General features: G+C 38.1%; 1 protein-coding gene across 3 annotated transcripts in view; it reads right to left on the reverse strand.

Annotated features, from left to right (window-relative positions):
• The window catches only part of LOC134529188 (serine/threonine-protein kinase BRSK2), a 172,345-nt gene that overhangs the window by 78,012 nt on the left and 76,157 nt on the right, over nucleotides 1-18,176 (reverse strand). For all 3 annotated transcript variants that reach the window (XM_063363024.1, XM_063363025.1, XM_063363026.1), the window contains 3 exons: nucleotides 16,038-16,327; nucleotides 2,928-3,065; nucleotides 2,334-2,500 (listed from right to left, as the gene is read on the reverse strand). In XM_063363024.1, the coding sequence (XP_063219094.1) occupies nucleotides 2,334-2,500; nucleotides 2,928-3,065; nucleotides 16,038-16,327 (595 nt within the window). The remainder of the gene's footprint in view (nucleotides 1-2,333; nucleotides 2,501-2,927; nucleotides 3,066-16,037; nucleotides 16,328-18,176) is intronic.

The raw sequence follows: 18,176 nt of genomic DNA on the forward strand, positions 1-18,176 counted from the left end.
TCTAAATTAGAATACTGCTCAATTATTTGGAATATAACATAAAGACATCTGATAGTAACAAAATAGGCATTCAAAATTATATGATCCATCTAATTAACTTAAACAAATTTACTCAACATACTTCAACTTCCCTTTCAGACTGTAGAGCTTACCTAGACTCTCGCTTTCTTCATAAATGCTAGAGCTTTAAAATTAAATGTAAATATATCCTTGCAAATACTGATCTAAGAGTTCCTCAATAAGTTTAAGAATTTTATTAGTTACACACTGATATTTAGCAAATCACTACTCCAAGGTTAATGTTAAGTGTTAAATCATCTTAAACTCTTGATACTAATTTCACTCAAAATGTACTATACATTGTTTCTACAATGTAAACTCTAGGTTCAAAAATTATATAAGTAATAACAAAAATTTTTACTTGTCCTTCATCTGTACTTTCTATTATTCTGTCATTATATTGACATATTACGTTATCTTCCATTCATACATCCTCTTCAGGTTGAGCTTACCTGCTCTTGATGCTGACAGGGTGAAGTGTCCATGTATTTGCAGTGACAAACTACATTGTCTGTGTAATGCCCACTGCAAAAGTCTATTGACAGTTGGTGTGCATGTGATGAATATAAATAAATAAACACAGATAATATTGTTACTTCAGATATAACAGAATTATTCCACATACTCCATAATTATTAGAAAGTTGTTTTGTTGAACGGCCTTCCTCAAGCTAAATTATTACTTTCAGTTTTTTCTGGAATGTTAGAACAACATGTTTTTGTTTCCCTGACATGTTCGTACTACATCACAATTGCCACATCGAAATCACTTCACAGAAATGGGACAGGCAAGGCACTAATAGGTGGCTGCCGCAATGGAGGGCATGAGATAAGCTGGTAAAACGGCGTGCGCTGCAAGACTGCGGCGTTGCCAAGTCGTGCATGCAAGGCTTCAGGGTTGTCATATCAGTGCTTAGAAATGCCATAGATAGTAATTTTGTGCTTTTCCTTTATCTATTGTAAAAATTTAAAGAATTTGCCATGTTAGCATTGCTTTAATGTTTTTTTTATCAGGATTTGTGACCTAAGACTACAAAGTTTTTGTAGTTCAGTGAATACATATTTTAAAAAAATCGACTTTTAAATACCATGTTTTATCGCATAATGATCAAACACGCATAATCATCGCAACCATATTTTAGGCTGTCAAAATTGGGATAAAAAAACTTCTCGCGTAAACGTCGCATGATGTTTTTGGTCCCGCTAGTAGATGCCGAGCGCTTTGTGTAGGTATCTTTTCCGTATAAAATGATGTATTTTAAAGTAAAAATCTAATATTTATTCGGTCATTACGATTTACTTAGTAAATTAACGGAAAAATACGAAGTTGTTTGACGTGTAAATTTTCTTATAAAGACGTTTTTAAACGTTATTTCCATTATCTGATCGTCTGCATTGCAGCGGTATGGGTATAATCTAAAATTTAATTTCGGTCATTACCACTTATTTATTTAATTAACGGAAATACAAAGTTGTCTGACGTGTAAATTTTCTTTTAAAGACGTTTTTAAACGGTATTTCTTTTATTTGATTGCATGCGTTACCGCGGCGTACCGCTTATAAAAATGAAGCCAGCGCATCATTCATGTTTGGTTATGTTGCTTCCCGTATAGAGCGCGCGCACGTAGTCAAATATCGATATCTCGCCGATTGGATGCAACGCGCGCTCTCTGTCAGGTGCCAAGTAAACTACATTTGATAGCCCGCATTCTTTCGTGGCAAGTGTGTACTACGACACGTCAGTTCACGTCAGATTCAAGTGGCTTGCGTTCGCATTAGAGTTTTGATTTTTTTATTTAAAGTTGAAGAAAGGTTTTTGTTTAAGGAATTATTAATATCGATTTTTTGGCGTGCTCTTGTATACTCCACCTTTTTTTAAATAAACGTACTTTCCATGAACGGGTTTTGTTTTTATAAATAACTTTACCTAACAAAAATTTTTTTTCCGCATAATCGTCGCACCCCTACTTTTCAAACTTGATTTTAGAATAAAATGTGCGACGATTATACGAGAAAACACGGTAGGTAATCAGGAGTTGACTGTTTTAAGAAATTAACAAAACAAATGGCTATGAAAATAAAAGTTGTATTATTCGAACAAGTAGTTTGTTAGTTGAAAAATAGGTTTTTGTGATTTTCAATAAAGCTGTGTTGGCTGGGATTATTATTTATTTGAAAGGCTGAGATTAAATTGTGATTGTTAAAAGTCAAAATTAAGCAGAAACAGGTTATAACAACTAGATTAACCAAATTTTAAAGCATACATATTCTTACCGACAAGAAGGCATGAATTAAATCGGCCTTCACTGTAGCAAGTGGTTTCCCCTTTACTAAAATGGTGAAAGTTTCATCTTTTTCAGTAGTCATTAAGCTGCCAAACCAGGACTTTTTCGTTAGCTCTGGAGATGATTCGGGGGTAACATGGACTTCATCAGAAGATGCTGCAAACAGTCAGGAAATAACATTAATAATAGCACACAACAACAATACTAAAATTTCTGCCATTAATACTAGAGATTTTCATGAGACTGAAAAAAGAAAAATTTCCATTACACAAAATGGTACACAAGTATACAAGATATGTGAAAGAAGATGGCATATGCACGTCATTGTTGCTGACATTAAGATACAAATAACTGTTTCCCCTGCTCGGCATGTAGTGCTGTTAGCCACAACATAGGGCCTAATTTATAATAACAATACATGAAGAAGAGTTACTTTCTTATTTCACTGCTTCAATTAGTTACCAAATTTTACCAATGACAATTACTTATCAATAGACATACTGACAACTTTGAATGTGTGCGTATCGAAATCGGTACAACTGTAGTTTATTAAATTACACATAATGAATGACAGAAGACATACTCTGTAATTTCCGTCGATGGAAGCGAGGCGAACCGAGGAAGCTGTTCTTAATGGTGTTAAGCCGGGAGCGCCAGTGATGCCCCGTGGTGCTGGTGAGGGGCGAGCCAGGAGGGGTACAGATTGTGATGCCACTGACACCTGAAAATACAAGTTTTCTCTCATTGAGGACAGCAAAAAACAGCATAAATTATCCCAAAACAATAAAAAGAGATCTTCCAAATTTGTTGATATTTGGTAACTAGTTCAACTTTGGACACCTAAATGTTCAATTTTTTTCTTTTTTTAATTGAGTCAGTGCTCTATAAATGGAGGCACGATTATATGGTAATGCGCGATAAAACGAAATAACACCGAAAACCGCTTGAAAACAAGAAATAAAATGAAATTGTGCGAAATCCGCGATATGTCACGAAATGTCGTCTATCCTGATTATTTAAGTTTTTTTTTTTTCCATTCTGTAAGGACAATTCACTATCTTCAGCACAATCAAATATTTCTGACAGTAACTAGCAGCCATATATATTATATGCGACGGTGATTCATTATAGATTTTAAAATGAAGTCTCGGAATTAACGTAATATTTTCTTTAAACGGTAATCTTGTGTACCATAATAATTTAAGATGTTGATAACTATGATACAATGGCCGCCGTTCACTTTCTGTAAATACAAAAATAACAAACGTCCAAAATATGTTTTTCTAAGATTACGTTTTTAATCATTAAAATATTACACACTAAAGTGCATTGCTTTTACTGTTTATTTAAAATAAAGTACGTAGGGTACGAAAATAAAATTAACCCTGCTTAACGTAACGATTGTAAATAATAAATAGTACATGTTTATGTTGGTATTAATTTTCACGTACGTATGTTGGTATTCGGTATGCGTTTGTATTCGCATCTATTCTCCATGGTTTTGATCTTTCCAGCACGGCAAAATTTTGCGTATTAAGAGGTTAAATTCTTCCTATGTGATTAAAATTTTTTGATAATGCCTAAAACGAAGGTTTCTGCCAGTGACCGATCGAAAGAATTTTCCAGCGAAGGATTTTATTTCAGTGATAAAATTTTCATGTGCAAATTTTGTAACTGCAGGCTAGACTACGAGAGACGCGATACGCTTGTGAAACATGTCGCGAGTGAGAAACATAAGCCTTTGAGGCAAAACTCATCTGTTAAACGACAAGTTTCCATAGTAGAATGCGAAAACTTAGCGAAAAATGTAAAGGACGACAAAGAAGAGTTTTTATTAAAAACGACAGAAGCTTTTTTGTCTGCCAACGTGCCAGTGGAGAAGCTGGATCATCCAAAACTACGGGAGTGGTACAAGGAGTTTGTGAAGGTTGGTGGTGATCTCCCAACCGCCGACTGGCTTCGCAAAAATACATACCAGTAGCAGCAGATAAAAAACGAGAAGACATTAAAACGGCAGTAAAGGATAAACCTATTGTAATTTTGTGTGACGAGACCACTGACAGAGGAGGGCGTTGTGTTTTCAACAACACTTGAACCATCCACAGCACAGTCAGTATTTATCGCTGTATCTGCTGTGCTGGACTGTGCAGACTCATCATCTTGTGCCGCCCAGGCAGTTATTGATGTCATTCAAAAGTATGAGGTGCAGTATAAACAAGTTGTAGCATTTGTATCTGATTCGGCATGGTACATGAGAAAATGTGCCACAACACTGCAGGGTCTGTTTGGGGATCATTTACTCCATGTCCAGTGTTTGGCACACAAACTGCATTTGGTTGGAGTTGTGTGGCAGACTAACATGGAGGAACTTAATAATGTTGTGGTGAAAGTGAAAAATGATTTCCTCAACACAAGAAAGTGCAAACACCAGTACATTGAATTTCTAAAGGCAAAATATCCATCAAATGTTTCGAAGCACAAGTTATTTCCTCAGCCGGTAATAACTCGATGGAATACGTGGTTCGAGTCTGTTGACTACATTGATGAGCATTTGCGTGACATTATCGAGATTCTGGACAAAATCAGTATTGAAAACAGTGGAGTTAAATTTTTGAAAGAAATGACACTAGAAGAGATCAAAGTGACAGAACTACAAGCTTTATTCGTGTCACAAAATTGTGCATCTTTAGTCGATTTACTTACCCTTCTGGAAGGATCATCCTACCCCACAGCACATGTTCTCTCATCAAAAGTGAGCGACATCAAAACAAAATTTCATCTTTTGAGTGTTAGTGTATTTTCCTCCAATGTGAATGAAAAATTATCTGAACTTAACACAGTGGAACAGGCAAATGTGAAACAGTGCCTAAAGTTGATTTCACTTAAATGTGAAATGAAACTGGGTGAGCTTATTGACAACGATCCTTGTCTAAGAGTCTTTAATGCCATTAATTTGCTGTTCAACCCAATAAATGTGAGTAGGGTTAGCATAGAAGATGCAAATCTACAGAAGTCTCTGCATAACTTGTCTTCTGTTTCCCATCTTCCCATTGATACATTCATACATGGCTATGTTGCTTTCAAAAAAATAATTAAGGATGAACTTTCATTGCCAGAAACAAGCCAAATTGATGTTGCAAAGGTACTTTGCTGCCTTAAAGGGGACTACAGTGAATTTGCTCAAGCCAGTTTAAGGGCAATCTGGTTCCCAACATCAAATGTTGATGCAGAACGTTCATTTTCCAGGTACTCACTGGTAATTGGTGACAGAAGACAACATCTCACTCCAGAAAATGCGGAAACTTTAACTATGATAGCATTTCAATAAAACAGTCTTAATAGTAGTAACTTTGGAAGTGCTTAATTGTGTAATTTTGTAGTGTATGTGATTGTAATTAAGTCATGAAATTTTTAGTAGTTATTTAAAAGTTTGAATTTATGAATTTGCAAATGAACTTAATTATCTATGAATTTGCAAATTAACTTAATTGTAATTAGATCATGAGGTTTTAGTGTTTATTAATATTTGTTTTAATAAATTTGCATGTCGTACAGAAAAGCAAGAAAATTTTGCCGTGGGTATTTTGAGCAAAAAAATAAAACCATATAACACCGAAATCTTTATTACTTTACACCGAAATTTGTCTTAAAATAACAACACAAAATCTTGTCTCTATCTATAAATGCTCTGCATGATTCAAAAGCCAGTGAAAACAGTTTACAAAAAAAAGTTACCAAATTATGAGGAAAAAAATAGCTTCTAGCTTTGGCAATGAGTGACATGGCACTGGTATATACAGGAATGTAATTTGTACTCAGACGAAAAATGTTTTCAGCAGTGTTTCAAATGTAGCAGTTTTGGAGTACATAACTATCAAAATATGACACAGAAGACTTTGAAAATTGTTTCAAAGAAAAAAATTCTCTTTCCTCATCATTAACCTAATCTTTGCTATTGCTAATTATAAAAACATTATCTCCTAATAAATAGCTCTTAAGATGTTTACTAGGCCTACTACACTCATGGCTAATATTCTGCAGTTTTAACTATCTGAAGAAAGTTATTTTAAATCAATAATGATCACTTATCTCTATTTGTCTTTCCTTAAACATGTTTGAATGTTTAGGAGGTGAGTAATAAAAACATTGGGCATATAAGTACATACATATGTTAGGGATGTGCCAATAAATTTACTCAATTTCTGATACTATAGGTTCTTAGAGATATTGAATGTATTAAAGACACAAGATACCAGTGTTATGTTTTATATTGTGCCCAATGCAGATTATTTTACCTCAGATATTTTGTAAACATTGCATTTGCTATATGGGATTTTATTTTAAACTTTATTAAAGTATATGAACTGACAATGTAAGAGTAATTTTGTGTGTTTGAGTAAAGTTTACATTTTTAATACTGAGGCGTTCACTAATCTGAACCCAGCTAATTTGAAAAACCGGGTAATCCAAATGAGTATAGGATGAAAATAAATGTTAAAAAAAAAATTGAATTTTACAATTTCAATAATTATTTTTTGATTTGGTTAACTGTGTCTACATGAAGCACAAGCATTCAATGTCGTCACTAGGGTTCTGCGAATATTTGAAATTTCAGAATTCGAGTTCAAATATTTTGATATTCGATTCGTCAATTCGAATCGAATTCATTTTACAATAATTGGACTTGCGAAATCTGGCCCGGATACAGTAATATAAGACATCCCCCTCCCCCATTTTTAAAAGAAATGTAAATGGACGATTACATCTTCGACATACAAAAAATTATACAGCGAAACCCCTTATTTACGTTACCGTTATTTACGTTTTCACGTTATTTGAACCATTTTATTTCTGTACCGTTTTAACCTCATTTGATGTAATGCAATAAATTCTCGTTGTTTACAACACGCCTATTGCTTTACGCAGTTTACGCCGTTCGTTCTGATAAAACTGCTTACTAAATTAATTAATCCTATTACAAAGTAATCTGATGTGTAAATAGTGTTTTAAAGACGTTTTTTAAAGTTATAAATTTCATCTTTAACGTCTCAGGAGTCGCTTTATACCGCTTATAAAAACGTAAGCAGCGCCAGTTTGGTTGTGTTGATTCCTGTATTCCTGTAAAGAGTGCGCGCACATAGTCGAAAATTGATATCGATAGCTCGCAGACTGCATGCACACGCTCTCTGTCAGGAACCGAGTTAACCCGCACAATCGTTATGCGTAAAGTTACAAATCACGTTCTTGTTACGGGTTTCTTTTTTTTTTTTTACGTTGAATAAAATGGTTTTATTGCATCACTCATTAATTTAAATTATTTGGCGTGCTTTCGCAAAGTATACTTTTTAAATAAACGTACTTTCCATGAATAGGTTTTGTTTTTATGGTTTACTTCACATTTTTTTTTAGCATAATAGTATTCTCCGTTCACTCTTACCTGAGTTTTGGAATAAACAAAGCCTCTTGTAAACAAACATTTTCACTGGCCCTTGGTTACGTACCATTTGTAAGTATTTTTACACTGCCTTTTTTATAACAATTGTTATAGCATTATAGCGTTTCACCATTAATATCCAATACAGTTTAATGTGTCAGCAAGTATTTACTTACAATTATGTTAGCAGACGCCGTGTGCAGTGTACAGTTGATGCCCGGCGCAACAGTTGTGTTTCGGATTCGCGCGCGCACGGTTTGTTATGGCTGACGCCGGACCCAGTTTTGTAAAGCACAGAACTGGAAAGCCTTTGAAAAGTGCACAGAAAACTATTGTGTTGAATGTTTTTAAAACATTTTCAGACAAATATCCGGATTGTCGTGTGAACAATATCACGAGTTTAACTTCGGAATGTACGAGTGTTTCGAAGAGCAGTGTGCTTCGTGCAAGGAAAAAATTACAGGACACTGGGATATTAACAACTCCTGGGTAGAAAATAAAACTTGAGTATCCTGTTATCAAAACTTGTGATGATTTTGTGAAGACGGCTATTAGGCGTAAAGTGCATAGTTTTTTCTTCGCAAATGAACCACTACTACTACGCTGAACAAAGTGCTACGGTGCTTCCTGTTATATTACTTCTCCGTTATTTTATTAGCACCGACTGTACTAAAGTGTGTGTGTTGCAACTAGTGCTTGGCGCGCAAGATGAATTCAGCCTATCACTTGCTGACGCGTCGCAGTGATACGACGGTGTTTGTTTATTTCAAAACTCAGCTAAGAGTGAACCCACTGTCTCACCCCTAAATATAAACTTGATTTTAGAATAAAATGTGCAATGCTTAAGCGATAAAAACGGTAAATTTGTTATTTTTCTTTTGTACCACTTCCTTATGCTGTGATATTTTTATTAAGATTTTTATCCTTGAAAGTCAAACATGCTAAATAAGGTGGCAAGTGAGAGAGTTTTCTCTACAGCAGGCAACATAGTTACCAGCCGCAGAGAATTGTTGTTGCCGCACCATGTCGATGAACTCATCTTTCTCCATGACAGTTTGAAATGATTTGCGAAGTGATTTATGTTAGTGCTACAGACATATAATTTTAAATTTTTTTTTAAATTTTTGAGAATCTGGTTGTGCTTCTTCAATATAGTCTCACTTTTAATTTTAGTTACTTGATTTAAACTGTGAATTGTGTGACAAGTTTTTCAAAGGTGGTATGTTAAATTTTTTTAATGATCTATGTTATTTTAATAAATATCAAATCCGATTTGAAAAAAATTTGAAACTCGTGAATTTTTTTTGAAATTCGATTCAAATTCGATTCGAACTGAAAAATCACAATTCGCAGATGTCTAGTCGTCACCGAGCTCATCCTCACTTTATTCGTTTTGCTGGGCAGGGTCTTGCTGGTTTACAGATGCCACAATATCCTCATCAGAAAGGTTTTTGTAATTTGAGCCATTTGCTTCCATCCATCGTCATCGGCTCCAACTGCTATTTTGCACCCTGGCGTTTCTTGAAAAAACTCAAGGACATTTTGAGCTTCATTAGTTTCTTCATGAGTGTCAATTATGTTCAAGGTCAGCCAATTTTCTCCAAGCTTTCTGCAAGCACTGCTGGGCCACTTTGTTCTGTGATTTAGAAGCCCAATACGCATTCTTAATGTTAACTTTTTTTATCATGTGAAGCCATTTAAGTTTATCCTTCTTTCATCTTCTACGAAAATGTTTAAAAATAATTGTTTGACGTCGCCGGGGCTGATCCCGTTGGTGGTGGTTGAAGTGTCGGCTGCTCAGATGGGTGGTAGAGGGGGTTTGAGCCTCGTGGCCTGGGGGATCAAGCCTAGCGCAGGTGTGTCACTGACCCGGAGAGTATCGCAGCTTCTCGTCGTGGAACGAGATGACGAACCTGAGCAGTTCCTCGCGGTGGTTGCGACCCGCGTCGGCCGAGGCAAGCGTCCGCCAGCACGCGCCTCCAGTGCGTCCGACGACTCCGCTGCCTCCAGCCACACTCCCTGTGCTGCTCCCGCGGCAGCTGCGCCACTTGCGATCTGTTGTCTTTGGCGATCCGCGCGATACTGCCGCGCCCGATGATCCAGCTCGCAAGATTATCTCTCCCCCAATCCCTCCCCTCTTCCTGGTGCGTCTTGCCGGAATTCCCACAGCTCTTTCCTTTCGTATCACACTTTCCACACATGTGCACATCTGGGCAAAGAGATGGCAATGTGCAACAACGGTCTAAGCGACTGGGAGGAGCACTTGGGGCGACGTAAAATGCCACTCCCCTCTGCCAAGACCGTTTTGCCCATTGACACCTTGGTCACACGCACTGCATAACGAAGCACTCGGACACCTTGGTATCACTAATCGAGGGGCTCGGGGCATGAGTGGGGATCGTCTGCTGAGTAAAAGCACCTGGCCATGGGAAGTACTGAAGACGGGCTGGGGCCCTACGTTGTCGGGTGGAACGGCGGGGTGCCACAGGGATTTCGTGTTTGTCCTGCTCAGGGTCACCACTAGTGAGCTGGGCCCCACCTACAATTTCTTCCTCATCAATAGGAACTATGATAACCCCCTCTGGGTCATCTGAATCACCAAGTAGTTTGGGTGAGTGGTGGGTTTGGTGAGAGCGTACAAGAGAGTCTGTTTCCTCCATGGTGTCCTTGGGAAACTCCACTATCGGTGTCGTATTGGAGGCCGGTAAATTGGGGTCGTCAACATCTGGGGCTGGTGTAATGATAGGACCCCTGACCTGGAGTGGGGCATTCGAATCGTCATTACCATTGTAGTGACCTTCCCTAGACCCGGGTGATGAGTCCCTGGGAAACAGCCTATACATCAGCTGCTCCAGTTTGTGCAGTGTCATGCTGCCTCGCTCAATTTCCCATGATGAACGTTTGGCACCATAGGGCGGGTCCCTCTGTGTGGGCTCTGGGATTGTGTTTGAGGTATTGTTCCTCTGGAAGGTTCTATTTCCAGCCGGTTCAGCTTCAAGTGGGGCGGTCTCGCTGTATTGGTCTGTATGCCGAAACTGTGTGGGTACTCCCGCTGGATGGTACTCGGAAACCTCGGGATTTAAACCCAGCCTGGGATTTTCTCTGACCACTATGTTGGGGACTAGCTCTGCTCCCGAAATCCCGGTTGTGCTGTGCTGGTTCATTTCAGGTTGTGCCTCAGGGAAAGTCTCTGCTGGAGCAGACTTAGGAGTTTCAGAGTTGATATCCATGTCATTGTCCCTTGGTAAAGATATAGTTTGCTTGGGTTCTGGTGGGATCGGCTGATTTTGGTCGAGCATGGGTCGATCTCCCCTTGGTGCCGCCAGGGGTAGCTCAGGTGTTGTCAAGTCGTCGACTAGCCGCATAGCATCGCGGTGGACCTTGGCTGTCCTGACCAGGTAAGTAGTCGCACCCAATTGAGCCACTACTCTCTGAGGTTCAGACCACTTGGGTGCTAGGCCTGCACAGAATTTTCACCCGCCAGCTGACAGATGATGAAGCTTAACGTGGACCATCTGCCCAGGGGCAAGTTGGATGGGTTGAGTGGTGTATTGAGGGTGTGACAAGCTTGAAAATGGGCTTGTAGCTGCTGGGCCTCGGCTCGCTGGGTCTCTATTGGGTCCGGGTCCTCGGTCCTGACGGCACCCAATTCGCCTGGCAGCGCTAGGTTACAGCCTTGCAGCAGCTCGACCGGGGAGTGGCCTGTGACCACATTGGTCCTGCGCCGGATACAATATAGGATAGTGGGGAGGTGGATATCCCACTTGGTATGGTCCTCATCTAGGCGGATTCATAGTTGAGTCTTAATGTCCTGATTGCGCCTTTTTGTGGGATTTTCCCGTGGATGGTAGGTGGGGGTGGTGTGGTGTTTGACCCCCCCACCGCCTACATGATGCCCGCCAGAGACGACTCATGAATTGTACGCCATTGTCTGTCAGGAGTACTCTGGGAAATCCATACCTTGGGAACACTTCCCGGTCCAACAGGGCGGCTACCGTTCCTGCCTTGACGTTCGCCACTGCAAACCATGTAAATACATCAGTAATTACCACGATGAACCGCTTTCCCCTGGTGGTACGAGGATAGGGGCCCATGATGTAAAGTGCTATGGTGTGGAATGGTGTGTCTGACTGCCTGGGCACCTGCTGTTCCACTCCATCAGGCCTGTGTGCCTTGCGCTCACATAGTTTTTGACCTCTGCAGTAATTCCTGGCCAGTGAAAGACCCTGCTGACTTCCCGTAGGGTTTGCTCTGCTCCGGGGTGTCCTGCAAGTTCATGAGCATGAAGGAAATGCAGTACAGCTGGCCGTGCGGCATAGGGCACATGAATACGCCACCTGCACCTCCCACCAGCACCTCGTGTCTGGAGCAGCTGGTTCGGGACAAATCGAGCACCACACTCAGCAAGTCGGGCTTGGATACTTGGGTCCTTCTGTTGAACATTGTGTATGTGCGCAACTAGGTCGGCCATTGTGCCGATAGTGGTGGGTGGATTAAGGTGCATTCGGCCTGCGCAAGGCATATAGCATGGCAGATGGTGGTGCTGGCGCCTGTATGGCCATGAAAATTTCACGGATTCTTTTAGTTGCAAGGTAAACTGCAAGTAGATACACATTTGAATTACTTTGGTGATTGGATCACAATTTTCACAATGCTCCTTCGACGACTGTGGGCCCAGTCAACTACCAGCCAGTAGTAAAGTGGCATAATCACATTGACCCACTCAAAAAAAAGGAAATTCTGTAGTAAGTATTTAGCCAAAAGAAATGCATATGGGGGTAGAACATACATAGGATTGTGGATTTTAGCCCAACACCAAATGAATCCGTGAAATTTCCAGGTGTTTATTTATATATATTCATAACTATTCATGTATATAAATATTCACACAGCCCTATGTAAAACAATTCACTACAGCCCTATGTAAAACACTTCACTGCAGGAACAAATTGATAGAGGAACCACTCATTAAAAAGTTTCCCATCTATTCAAGCTTTTTATTGGTGTTTATATAACACTGGAAGATTCTGAATATTAACATCTTTGAATGCACGTGGCTTAAGGAAATTACCAATGAACATCAACGGTTATTTATGGTTCCCTGCAGTATTACTGCAAGCCATCAGTCACACACTGCTTATTTAATTTGAAGCCTGGAGGTTGGGTTTAGAATTTTTGTAGGTAATGTCTTGAAATTTATACCTGTTTTTTCAGCATTGTACATTTGCAGATATGAATAACTTCCTTTTGCAATCAAAACAGCAAACTTGGTTAAATACTCATTATTTGCAGTGTGATTTGCCAATAATTGCCCCCTGGTGATTGTTAGATGACAGATTCCATGTCATTTATATCACCGGTCTAGCCACCCTACGCTTGCAGTTTCCATTCATCAATTTTTTTAAATTGTAACGTGGCAAGACCTTGCCCTCCCCAGCTTTTAAAAGAATTTGTTAAAAGAATAAATATTATGGTTTCTCAGTATTGCAGTAGATCAGCTGGTTATATAGCTTTCGAGGTCATGACCTAGTTTTTCATATTTTTATTTTATTATTTGTAATGTTATTGTAATTAATTATAATGTTTAAGTACTTTATTTTGAAAAGCCTTTTGACTATAATTTAATTGGCTTTCTTTTTGCTGGCTCGGGTATTATCTGTGTGTGAATATCAGTATTTTATTGCATTTCAGTGTTTGTTTATAATAATAATAATAATAATAATGATTATTATTATTATTATTATTATTATTATTATTATTTTAAGTATGCATTTTGTAGTGGTTTTAAAACAGTGAGTATTGTGTAGAAAGAAACAAAAATGTGCGGCGACACAGCAGCGCCAAAAGATGATAATTTATTGCATCCAGTGTAAGAGACAGACAGACGTTAGCCCAGACCGCAGGAATATCTGACGGGAATCCCAGAATTCTGTGTGAAATTAAAAAGAGATGGAAGGTGTTGGAGAAGGGCAGAGACATGTTACAGAGCAAGGGGTAGCCCTCAAATAAGGCGGGTTACTCATTATAATTGTAAGAGTAAATGTTGTAGCCAATCATAAGGTAGTATTTCGGGGAAGTCTCCAAATAACTGAAATTTTCTTAGTGTTTTGTGATGTGCTGTGTTTCATGTACTGTGCTCAGAGGTCTTGCGGTGGCGGCGGCTCACAAGTATAATATTATGAGCTGTCGAGGATAGACAACTTCACGTGTGGGTGATGGGGCCGTGTCACAATTAAATTGTCAACAAGTGGTTTTTACAATTTTTGGACTTTTAACTAGAATTTTTAGGCCCCAGACATGCCGCATAGGCCCCGGTGGTCCACTGGCCACCGGGATTTATTTCCCATGTATATGCTTTCTTATACGACTGAGTCGCTAAGGACTTAATTTCATGAAGGCACAGAGTGAGTAACGATTGGCGAAGGCGAGTGTTTTCTGCCGAATTTATAGTGAAAGGAACATGTGCTATGTTTGTCATCGGGAAAAATATTAAAAGTTAAAATTTATTTTGGCCGTTTTTATTTAATAATTATTGTGAACAATTTAAAGTCAATCAACAGTAATTAACAAAATTTTACACCCTACTACTTGCAAACGATCATCGAGTTATGTTAAGTGTTTTGGTTTGTGCAAGTAAAGTCAATGTCTTAGCTGGGCATGATTGTGACTTGTTACAAAATGAATGACCATTTCTTGTATAAGAGGACCACTTAAAGGGGGTTCTCTTTTCTCGCTCCTGTGTAAACCATGGAAATGGTGATTCGTCCACTTTATTGAACTGTGACAGCCTCAATGTTTGTCAAGTTTCAAGTTTTTTTCTGAAGAAGATGCACAGAATGGTTCGATCTTGGCATGGTTCTTATTACAGTTAGTTATAGTAGCCTTGCACACATCAAACTCAACTGACAACTGCATTGCACTTTGCCACTATTAAAATGCTTTAAAAATTCTAATTTATCTTTAAGTGTGAAATTGTATATTTACGTTTGCTGGCCCTTTAAATGTATCGAACAGCAAGCAAGAACACTCACGTAATTAAAGCGCCTAGGTAAAGTTTATGTATTTAAACTAGGAATCAAAGTGCAGACTAACAAAATGAATTGACAGTGTTCAACTGGATCGCAACAAAAACAACAAATGGACAGTGTAGTGGAAGGATGGGGAAGGAAAGTGTCATCCAAGCTGCAGTCATTGGCCTTGAGCTACATGCCCACACGCACTAGTACTGTACACTTGTGTCATATTAGATTATTAGAATACAGGGCCTCAGTGTGTAGTTTCATGTCTTCACCCAATTATTTATTTATTTATCAATTTTTACAATTGGTTTAGTGATTTTGTGCTTGCAAAAGTGTTATAGGCTGTGTAACATGATAGCATAATGCTTATAGAGATGTATTCTACTACACACTATTGCATTACGGCAATTATTAAGCTCATCCAAAAGTAGGTATGGTAATTAGAACAGGATTATCAAGACTTCACTGTATAAATAATAAAATTATTTTATTTTTTATAACTAAAAATTTTTTGTTCTTGCTAATGTGCTAAAAAACATAGTGCTAATATTCAGCACTCTTCATATTGGGCAATGAAAGTATTTAATGTTGAAAACTTTTTGGTAATAAAGAATCAAAATTACCATTTCCTCAAGAACCATCAATAATTCAGGGTTCCCACATTCTTACTCTGGACAATTTCTCTGAGTTTTCTCTGCTTCACTGTCACAGTAAAGATTTTTTTCTTGTCTCATAAATCAATCTTGCGGATAATATAGTGAAATAAAGATACTTATCCAAACCTATTTCAACCACACACATGTCAAACTAACCATAAAATATTTTTCTGCACAATACACAGTTTTCACTGTTATCATTTCGATAAATGCTATGCAAAAGTGCTGCCAGTCTGCAGTATGAAATGCTATATTTGATCAAACATTGAAACAAAAAATTATTGATTGTGACCAGGTGAATATGAATATTGACAATATATAATGCTTCAAATCATTAAATCAATCAAAAGTTTAATCTTTGACTGTTTCTCTTATGGTTAATTAATGATAAAAACAGGTTTACAACTGCTAATGAATCTGTGACTCATTAACATACAAATAACACACTAGTATTAAAAATCACTAATTCAGTTTGGCAACAAAGATTTTGTCAATTAATTTCCCTGTTTTTTCCAGGTTTTTAAATCACCTATAACTCCCTGTGTTTTACCTGTCTGCAGGAACTTTGTGTAATTATTACACACCTGTGGAAGTCTCGCAGATCTCCGGGGATACGCCAGTGCTGTTGGTTTGCTGGTGATGAGGAGATGGTGGCGCAAGTGTGGTGTGTGCATTGCTGGCTTGCCTGTGGTGATGGTGATGGTGGTGGTAATGTATAGCAGCCCGCTGAGCCATTGGAGACAAGATACCAGCAAGAGTTGTTGATGCAGCATTGTTTAAAGTTGAGTGCAAAGGTGAGCTCGCAGGGTTCTGCTGGTTTATGGTGTGGCCACCACTTCCTGGCGATCTGCGGTTGTGATGTCTCATAGCACCACTGTAAACAAGTCACTGTATTACTCATCAAGTTATCATTATCAATACATTTCTTATGTGATGTCTCGTAGCACCACTGTAAACAAGTCACTGTATAACTCATCAATAGGGCCACCTGAAAGTGATGAATAAAAATGAGGTATTTCGTCATTATAAACAGGTAAAAGCGGTATAAAAATTCGTTAAAAAAACTAAAAAGCGGTGTTAAAAATCGGCAAAAAAATTACCGGCGAATAATATTATTATTTTTTAAAATTATTTTTCCATTGAATTTCGTATACAAATATGCATATATACACTTTATTAACTTTACAATAGCATATTAAAATTAATTAACTTAGCATATAATATATAATATATTTATATTCAAGCCACTTAATGCAAATACCTTGCAATAAATTTAAATATATATATATATGTATATATATAAGAATATTTATATTTAAAATTTATTTAAAATGTACAACAATGTCCCTAGTATGCTTGAAATGGTTGGCCTGAAGTATCAGACTGCAGTTACAAGAATCAAATTGTTATGTACACCTGTTCAAAGCGATATCAAAAACAAATTAAAAATAATGATAAACTTAAGAATGTCCATTGAAATATCGAGCCAGCATTATTTCAATGTTGCTGATTTTCAAACCAGTGCGCAGGTCGGAAAATATCTGACCATATGACGAAAATGCTCGCTCACTGTCTACATTAGAAACTGGTATCCACAACACTGCTCAAGTTTGTGAGACAAAATTGCTGTGTTCAGTTTTCAATCCTTGCAAAATCTGGCAGATGTCTGCAGAGACCCCTTCCTTCAAAACATTGGAAACATGCATCTGCATTGCAAGATAACCTTCTAGAAACTCCTTCTTGGCAACAGTGTTGATAAGAGGAAGATTGTTAGCAGTTGCAAACAGCTTCTCATCAACATTATTGTTTACAATGTTTCGAGCAGCAAACAGTTTCCAAACAGTGCTAAGGAACTCTTTAGCAGTGTCTTTTTCCCTGAGGTTTTGTAGCTTGGTAAGGCACTTCACTCCCAAGCTCTTCAATTCGTCTTTCATCTGACTTTGCTTGACAGCTGAAGGAAGTTTCAAAACGGCAGCAGATGTTTTGTCTCCAAAAATCCCTCTGCTAACCAACAAGAAATTATTCTCTAAGTCATACAGCATAGAATAAAGTTTATAACTTAAAGAATAACTAGAACCTTCAAGCTCCAGGATGTTTTCCGTGAGTTTCTTGCCATGTTCCAAAAGAAATTCAGCAGAGCACAGAATTATTGCAAGCTGGCAGTCACTCAAGTTCTTAAAGTAGTCTGTCGAAACACCACTATCTTCTCCATTGAGAAATTCCATCAGATTATCTATGTATTCTGCAATATATTCGACTGAATGGAACCAAGAATTCCACCTGGTCATAACCGGTGCTGGGAATATTCTGACATCTTTTTCTTGATCTGGGTACCCTTTTTTCAGATGTGTGGCATATCGGTGCTTCCGTTTTCTAGAATTAAAAAATACATGTTTGATATTACTAACAAATGTGTTCAGCTCTGACAGAGAGAGGCTCCACAAACATGCAATAAGATTCAGTTTGTGCGCCCAGCACTGAACATGAACCATTTTCTCACAAAATACTACTTTTAAAGATTCTACACATTTGGCCATGTATCGTGCAGAGTCACTCACAACAGCAACTATATTTTCGAACTTGATGTTGAGTTGTGCAACAATTGATAAAATTGCACAGGAGCATTCTGTGCCATTTGCACTGTCCAGTTCTTTTAAGCCACCCACAAACAACTTTTGGGCACTGGTATTAGCAAGAACACGAATTAAAATAATAAAAACACA

This window comes from Bacillus rossius, chromosome 2 (assembly GCF_032445375.1).
Source record: "Bacillus rossius redtenbacheri isolate Brsri chromosome 2, Brsri_v3, whole genome shotgun sequence".
Classification (NCBI taxonomy): Eukaryota; Metazoa; Arthropoda; class Insecta; order Phasmatodea; family Bacillidae; genus Bacillus; species Bacillus rossius.